General features: G+C 43.7%; 1 protein-coding gene across 1 annotated transcript; it reads left to right on the forward strand.

Moving 5' to 3' along the window:
- Positions 1 to 299: 299 nt before the first annotated feature.
- On the forward strand, positions 300 to 7,799 carry rab18a (RAB18A, member RAS oncogene family). Its single transcript, XM_058059576.2, has 7 exons — positions 300 to 527; positions 1,794 to 1,849; positions 2,530 to 2,591; positions 2,736 to 2,808; positions 2,870 to 2,988; positions 4,896 to 4,962; positions 5,124 to 7,799. Exons 1-7 carry the CDS (start codon positions 460 to 462, stop codon positions 5,291 to 5,293), a joined length of 615 nt encoding a protein of 204 aa, XP_057915559.2. The 5' UTR covers positions 300 to 459; the 3' UTR covers positions 5,294 to 7,799.
- Positions 7,800 to 8,717: the final 918 nt, after the last annotated feature.

Below are 8,717 nucleotides of genomic sequence, written 5' to 3' on the forward strand. Positions count from 1 at the left end.
TTCTACAGGACAAATTACTTTGACTCTGGTTAATAGCAGCAACTCAAATCTAATACTACAATGTAGCTTCATATATTGCTTCATATATTCCAACTATTCGATGATCTATAACAGCAGAAAGTCCAAGTCCATAAAATATCTGTTATAATTCACAAAAGCCACCAAACTTAGCATATCTAAATATATGCTGTATATATTATTGATCATTTACATCCGGAAGATGGTGGTAGTGCACTATCATATGTCTGCATCCGCCGTCAAACGACAACGAAGAAGAAGACAACAACGATAGGTCGCGCAAAGAGTCACAAACCGGAAGCCCAAGATCGTACCAGCGGAAATAGTTGGAAATTGGGCTCGGCACCAAAAAAATATGTCAAGCCCAAAGCAGTAAACAGGAATGCTAAGTGTTAGTTTGCTTTGCTCTGCCTAGTCGGACAGTTCACCGAGTTGAGGGCCATGGAAGATGACATACTGACCACGCTGAAAATCTTGATCATCGGAGAAAGTGGCGTCGGAAAGTCCAGGTAAGGAGCGGATGTCTTGGCTAAATGTTAACGCTAGCTAGCGCGTTAATGACACACGCCGTGGCATCTAAACGTGTAACGTATGACAGTCTGCGTCTGTTTCAGAGCCTGTATTGTATTGCCATGTCCAATGCTGTCCTGAGTGTAAACGCACGCAATTGAAAGCGACAATTACGCCGTTTATCTCGCTAGCTAACTAAGCGTTAGCTCGCTGGCTAGTTAGTCCGAATAAGGTGGAGACATCTCTGCTGGAAAATGTTGCTCTCGAATAGTTTTGTACCCATTTCTCACGGCACATATGTTAGACAATGAATATATACGCATTTAATATTGTATTGATCAAACCAAACAGCGGCATTATTAATTTTCGTCATTGGCATTCCAACATTGACCAAACATTTAATGCGTGCTTGGACCAACAACATGCTTGACGGTAGGTATGGTAACTTGACTTGTACCGTGTGCAAAAACTACGAGCAGACGTGTTTAAAATGTAAAATGATATATATGTAATGATCCAAGAGCTGCCGTATACATTTTAAAAAATCTTGGTGCTAAACAGTGCCCCCTGCTGTCCAAATAGGTTGTTGCTCGTATTAAACTTGTTCCTGCGGGAGTGGAGACACAGGTTTTGCCGCAGCAGGTGATTTCTCTGATGAGCTCCTCTCCTCCGCTTGAAGGAGGCGTTGATCATGAAATTAAAGTCAGCTGCGTTAATAAAAGAGCCTGCAGTGTCCTCCATGGCACCAGTTTGACGCCCGTCTTAAAAGGATGAGCGCCAGGGCGGCCTCGGCTTTGTCCACCAATGGTAGAAGGATGGGGGTGAGGCTCACTTCTATTTGATATTTTAAAAACTCCAGCTTTCCGTTACAGGTAACGGTGTATTTCTTGCTCATTTTTTCCATTGTTGGTATTACTTCATTTGAGTTTATTTGCATCATACCTTTCACTCAATTTTTTTTCAGTGTACATCAAAGTTTTAAGAAGTTGTTAAAAGGTTAAAGGTCTGCGATTATCTTTAACCCGGTACCTCACTCGCTACTTCAGCATCAACTGGTTGGAAGAAGTTGTGCCGCATCCAGACGTTGGCACTAACTGGATGTCATTAATGGTGAACTTTGTCCTTCAGATCTGGCAATGTCATGCAGTGTATGCGCACGGCAGGAGTTGTAGATGGCTGGTTCCCCGACGGCGCTGTGCGGTGATGAGCTAATCTGCCGTGTTTGTTGATGTTTAAACCTTGTGTTTTGTCCATCCTGTCACCAGCCTCCTCCTCAGGTTCACAGATGACACGTTTGACCCCGAGCAAGCGGCCACAATCGGTGAGTAACAGCGCTGAGCTCATTAGATGAATGAATAACAGAAACGGAACCCGCATATGACCAAACGTTCAAATGACTTCAGCAGAAGGAAAGAGGACATTTAAACTATTGTCCAGTGACCAGAGTACAGCAGCACCTCAGTTTTATTACATTGTTACATTTATTACATTCATTTCCTTCTCAAAGGTCAGACAAAAGCAAAATATAGTGTTTTCCGAGGAAAGAATGTGAATCCAAATTTGTTTCACCATTTGATTTGGTGGAAGGATACAATGCTGGGCAAATGATACATCACATGCTCATTATTGGAACATGCTGCTGTACACACACTTTTCATGTTGGATGCTGTGGAGAGCAAAACATCACTGCTGAAAACTACCTTGATGCAACATCTGCAGGTGAGGATCCTGACATCCTGAGAAGACTGTTACACAATCTGTTGTTGTTGTGGCCCAGCGAGGTGCACTGTATTCAGGCACATGCTCCGAGCAGTCAGTGTGGCTCCATGGAGGTCTTCTGCAAACCTTTTGTACTTTTCAAGCATTTCAAGTGGCTGATGAGGTTTTTGGTGTGCCTGTTTTTTCCCTCATCGTGGAGCATTTGGTACCTCCTTCCTGTCAATGATTGAGCCCTGCAGTCTGTTGTGTGAGCAATCATTCATTTAACTTTTCATTGTGTAGGTGTTGACTTTAAAGTGAAGACCATGTCCGTAGATGGAAATAAGGCAAAGCTGGCGATATGGGTAAGTGTGCACACAGAGAATGTTTTTTTTTTTTTTAAGGACTGAAGTTCCAGCTGGTATCCAGAAGATGGCACTCACGTGACACCATTGTCTTCTGCTCCAAATGTTTGTCCTTGTCAAAGATGAGCTGCTTTTGTGTTGCAGGACACTGCGGGACAGGAGCGCTTCAGAACCCTGACCCCCAGTTACTACCGAGGAGCCCAAGGAGTCATCCTAGGTAGGACAGTCGTGTGTGCGTGTTTCCTTTGTGTAATTGCACAGCCGTGTTTTTGTTCCAGTGTATGATGTCACAAGACGAGAAACCTTTACCAAACTGGAGAACTGGCTGAATGAGCTGGAGACGTACTGTACGAGGAATGACCTTGTGAAAATGCTCGTTGGAAACAAAATTGATAAGGTAAGCGGCTTATTGCTTATTATTCTTCCACTATTAAGTTATACAAATCCAATTGCTGAGATTTTTGGCGTGCATAACACGGGACACAGTTTTATTTGGACCATGTTCCATTCCTATATTATCTGACAGTAGCTGATCTTAAGGAAAAGTGCACTTGGAGGTTTGGCCCATCTAAAATCCGAATGAGACGTGATCATGCGTTTCTCTTTTGTGTTGTAAACAAAAACAGCTAATGGATGTATATAATGGGACTCACCAAATCCGCAAAGCTCCAATGTGTTCTATCCATGCTGTAGGCGTGTACAGGTATGTTGATGAAGCATCAATTTCACATATAGAAATGAACTCCAGACGGCTCCAATATGTAGCATTACCTTTGGCTAGTGGCCTGAGGCATTGAGTGTGTGACGCTAGTCGCTAGCCAGTGTGGTGTGACGAGGTGTCACCACGTCAGTAATGCAGTTCTTGGGTGTAACTATGTTGTTGATGCTGCTACAGCTTGGTTAATATGCAGCTCACATTATGGGAATGGAGCCTTGTTGGCGCTTTATGCAGGTTTTTCCAAAAGGCTTACAGGTGGAATAGTTGGGTCCCATTATATGCGTTCTTTGCTGCCTCTTTTTGGCTGTTTTTGTATCTTCACAACGCGCACGTGTTCATGCCTCTAAGGATTGTGGATGATGAGCAGAACTGCCCAAAAACTTTCTTTAATAGGGGCCTCAATGTGGAGGGTGGTTTTGCGTCTAGAGTCAGTGGCCTTCATTTTGCCGACCTTAGTATTAGAACACAACGACCAAAAACTCCTTTTTTGTGTGCGATGACTCTAGCTGTACATGGACTACTCCAAAGTTCCATTTTGTCCCGTGAGATAGTCTAAAAATGAGGTTTGTCTGTCCATTCAAATGTGTCAAGTAATTGAAATGTCCATATTAACTCATAATAATTCACTTTACCCCAGTTAGGAAGGGTTTTATCCATAATTGGGATGTGTATCTTGGATGGAAGATACGGTGCATTTGAAAAGTATTAAATTCCCATTTTTTGCAAAATCTACACACAACACCCCCTATAGTGAAAATGTGAAGATTGTAATTGTTGCAAAGGTACTGTTGTGGCCAAAATTCCCTGCAGAATTTAAGATTTTTTTGGCCTTTTCTCAGAAAATATGAATGATAAAACAAAAACCTGTCGCACATGATTAGTGGTTGTGTGAAGACATTTATTGAAAAAAAAATATATATTTTTTTACACCTTTTTTTAAATCATAATGACAACAAACTTAAACATTGACCCTGTGAAAAGTTGACACTCCTTAGATTTGACATCAATGACAGCTTGAAGAGCCTCATGTCGGACACATTTGTACAGGTTAGTAGGTAACATTTAAAGTAGTCGCTGCCTCTCACGCCTCCTCTGACAGTACACCGCACCCCCCCGTGTAGGCACCGCATCAACTTTGCCATAAAAATAGAGGTTTGCTGAAAGTGTCGTTGTTGACGATAATGCATATCATATTTTTGTGGGGTTGTTTTTCTTTTCTTGCGCTTTATATTCTTCATAGCCTGTCATTCCCATTGATCAAAGACATGCACAGCACATAAAGCCTGGTATAAAGGTTCAGGCTGAATAGAAAATGTCCAAAATAAGCCGGAGCCAGTGGACAAATGAGGGAAATAAAAGAGCATGGCAGTCCCACCCACATATTTCTGGCAGCTCATCTTAAAGCGGGATGCTAAATAGAGCATTATGAATTCAGTGGGTTCCGTTCTTTGCAACGACAACTAAAGGAAAATCCCTTTTCCTTTCCGTGCCCCGAGACGCTCGCAGCAGCCGACGGCTCCACCCGGCTGACTTGAAACAAGCCGTTCCTACTTTGTTTCAGGACCACTGCTGCTTCTTTGTTTCAGGAAAAGCACGAGCTAGACAGGACAGAAGGCCTGAAGTTTGCAAGAAAACATTCCATGCTTTTCATAGGTAAGCCAGGAGGATTCCCTCCTCTGAAAAGACCCACTGGGCGTGTATTACTGCTGTTGCACCACGGCTTTCAGGGGAATGCTGCTGTAGACGGAGTTCATTCTCCCGCCATGCCCGTTTGGTCACCTTGCTTCTCACTTCAATCCTGCGTGTCGTCACAGAGGCCAGCGCAAAGACCCGGGATGGTGTTCAGTGTGCGTTTGAAGAGCTTGTGGAGAAGATCATACAGAGTCCGGGGTTGTGGCAGAGCGACGGCCACGGCAGGGGGGTGCAGCTCACCGATGAAGACGCAGGAGGTGGCGCCTGTGGTGGATACTGCTCGCTGGTCTAGACACACGGCTTCTTCAGCATCGCCACCCGGTGACACAAACCCTTGCTTCCGTCCGCCCCCCCCCCCCCCCCCACACACCCCGTGTGTTCACACAGACGATACGTTTGCACAAATTCCGATAAAGCTGCGCTTCAAATGCTAAACGCCACTCAGCCTCGGCCTGCACAGCGTGGGAGCACGCGTGTCTCGCCCCCGTTTGCTTTGGACTGTGAAATGGAGGTCGTTTTTATCAAAGAGACGAGACCAGTTCCTGAAACCAAAGTATGTCAAGTCGACTTCCTTGTCCCTCCGATCATAGAATATTGATCAAGGAATTATATCGACTTTGGCTTGAGCTGGCCGACTTGGGCAGAACAGTGTGGACAAAAGTATTGGGACAACATTTGCTCCTAAAGCAGCTTTGTCCTTGTCATAAAAAATCTTTGATCAGCTGGACACTCCTGGTGGGCGACAATACTAATTAGTATTGATCCGATATTGAGTAAAGGCAGCAACAATACCAGAATGACATTTTAGGCACTTCATTTTTATTACAATCAGTACAATATTATCACTCTTATGCCAGTGGTTCCCAAATCTTGATTTTTAAATATTGACAGAAGGGGATTGGCTCCAGCATGCCTGCAGCTTGTGGTGGTGATAAGCGGCATAGAAAATGGATGGATGAAGGCTGATTTTATTCTTTTATCAAAATGATGAATTGACAGTATTAGTAACAACGTAAAGCAATTTCCAAGTTAAGTTTACTCACACCCGCTTTTTGGGGCTTATTCTAATTAATTCTATTCTAAATTGTTCCCAAAGCCTGAGTAGTTTTCCCTGGCAGTATTGCCGCTTTTTTTTTTGCGGTTCAATGCAGCCCCTTAAAAAAAAAATGCATAAGTCAATCAAAAACTACTTATTCATGGACAAATGAGCATAAAATATTTAAAGTAAAATACAAATTAATGGCTGGATCGTTGTAGTTGGATTGTAGTATTATACTTTTGCCACTAGGTGTCAGTGTTTGGAGAGACAGTCACGACTCTTCCCCACAATTAACTGCCATAAAGGATTACTTTATAGCTATATACATACGGCAACTCCACAAACACGCATAATTATTGTATACGGCCATAAAATGTTTCTCTCATGCATCATCCGATGAACAGAAATGGACCAAACGAGATGCAGTTTGATGTATAACTGATATGAACTAATTTTATTAGAGTTGTACCAAGACTTTTGTCCACAGTGTATACCCACATGCTGCCGTGGAGAAGTCATTCCAAGCCAAACCATCTTGAAGTCCCTCGCAACACCCTGCTACATGGTTTGGATTCCACCCACACAAGCGCCTCATCTGCTGGGAACATCATACTTGTACTTCGACTTGCAAGCGGTACCACTTATTGTCCTTCACCTCCAAATCCTTTGGTGGTTTTTTTTGTTTCTTTTTTCAATGACGTGAGTGGATGAATGAAATGGACGGGTACCAGCAGCAAACGGCTTTGCACCCAGAAAGGATAAAAGGGGAAAGTGGAGCTTGAAAGAAATCTTTCAGATAATATCTAAAGTGATTTTGCTCACTACGTGTCCCAATGAAGGGAAAGTGTTCAATAAGTAACAGGGTGCGTTTGCCTGAGCTAATGGCTTTAGCAGTGGCATCTGGGAAATGTCCACTTGTTCTCAGCCTCTGATCTTCCAACACAGGGATTATTAAAATGACACGAATCACCGCTGGATTGTTTTTAGGGGTGCATGGTAATTATGGGGCCGATATGTGGAGTAAGAAATCATACCGATAAATCTGATATTAAAAATGGCTCTGACCAATAATTTAATAGGCTCCTGTGATGTTACCCAAAGTATTGTATGGGTGAGCAAATCAAGCGCTCATTTTTTTCCTCCTGCCTGTGACATTAATGGTCTAGCATAACTTCCCCTGAGCTAATGTGTAAACATTCACTTTATGATAATTTCGGGGGGGGACCCAGCTGCTCGGAGTGTGTGCCTGAGTACAGTTTACCCTCCCTCTGCGCTATACGTTGGTTCTCCTGATGGCAGCCATGTTCTAGTAGTCGGCCAAATCAACAGGTACACTCGGTCAAATCTTAATTTGTTCCAGTCCTTACCTCCGGGTGTGCATTAACCACACTTGAATCTAAATTTAAAGTAGACATAATATCGGTTATGTGTATCATATCGGTCTTGAGAAAGGAAGTTTTTGCTATCGATTTATCGTGCATCTCTAATTGTATTTTGACTTGCATGAGGATCTCTTATGTGCCATTCTTTGTTGATCTGTCATCTTAGATTTAGCAGAAAGCAAAGGAGCATCCAGGTTTTAGCAACATGTTTTTTTCCTCAAAGATGTAAACTTTGTGTACATTTTATTTTAGTCAGTTGTCAAGTTGAATGTATGCATAGTCACTACAAACTGTCCTAATGTATTAATGTACCCTTTTTTTTTTTTACAGTCCTCCAGACGTGAGGCTTGGTTGATGCAATAAAGTATGAAAAGGGAGACCTGCAGTTGTTTGTGATGTGAGCGTCTCCCCCGAGGACCATAACACTGCTGTGCCGTCACGGTTGCCGTGTTGGAAATGTCGCTGTTAGGTGAGGGCTTCTTCACATTCCGCTGCCTTGGAAATACAAGAGGTGTGTTTGAAGAGTGTCCGAGGAAGCATCGCACCCCAGACGTGTGATCCAACTAAATCATCTTCTTTTGGCAGACTTCTCAGGGAAACACAACCACAGCCATAAGTCATGCTACCAACGCTTTAACTGGGATGCGCATAATTCCTGGGCGATTATGAAAGGCTTAGGGGTTGGCAGCGTGAGCGAGGAGGCTTCCCATGTAGCGCGTTCCTCATCTCCTGCCACAGCACAGGCCGCCGTCTGGAAATATGTCTCAGTCAAACATCAACAGAGACCTTCATGTGGTCCCGACTGTGCGCTGAGCTGTAAGCGCTGCCATTTCCTCCTGCCTACATGGAGAAACCAGCCAGTCAGGGGGGCCCACAGATGACACTTGCTCTATTTTCAGACTTTTTTTATTTTATTTTTTGGGGCGAAGCTTAGAAATACTTCAAAAAGTATTGCTCCTATAATAAGGCAGTTTATTCTAACCAAAGTTGCAAAGCTGCTGAATCAGAGTTGGAAAACACCCTTCAACAAAGGAAACCTTCCCGCCACAATCCTCGAGACAAACACATTTCTCTGCGTTGAAAGATTCCCTGATGGAACACTCCTGCAGATGCCGAATAGACTGGTGGAGGAGGCAAGGCATTGATCTTTGCATCTGGTCTCCAGAGTAGCTGCAAGGCACTTGAGGACACGGGTGCTCCTCTGCATCACCTGGTGTCCCAGGTGTGCCCCACACTCCATCAGCAGCCAAACAATGCATGTAATGGCTGGCGACCTGTCCAGGGTTTAGGTCAGC

The sequence above is a fragment of the Doryrhamphus excisus genome, linkage group LG5, assembly GCF_037039965.1.
Source record: "Doryrhamphus excisus strain RoL-2023G ecotype Guam linkage group LG5, RoL_Dexc_Guam_v1.1, whole genome shotgun sequence".
In the NCBI taxonomy this organism is placed as follows: domain Eukaryota; kingdom Metazoa; phylum Chordata; class Actinopteri; order Syngnathiformes; family Syngnathidae; genus Doryrhamphus; species Doryrhamphus excisus.

Bases quoted from the DNA above. Each gene is read 5' to 3' on its own strand.
- rab18a (XM_058059576.2), top strand. From the start codon at position 460: ATGGAAGATGACATACTGACCACGCTGAAAATCTTGATCATCGGAGAA. The intron at 2,592-2,735 runs GTAAGTGTGCAC...TTTGTGTTGCAG, and splicing joins AGGCAAAGCTGGCGATATGG to GACACTGCGGGACAGGAGCG. The intron at 4,963-5,123 runs GTAAGCCAGGAG...GTGTCGTCACAG, and splicing joins ACATTCCATGCTTTTCATAG to AGGCCAGCGCAAAGACCCGG.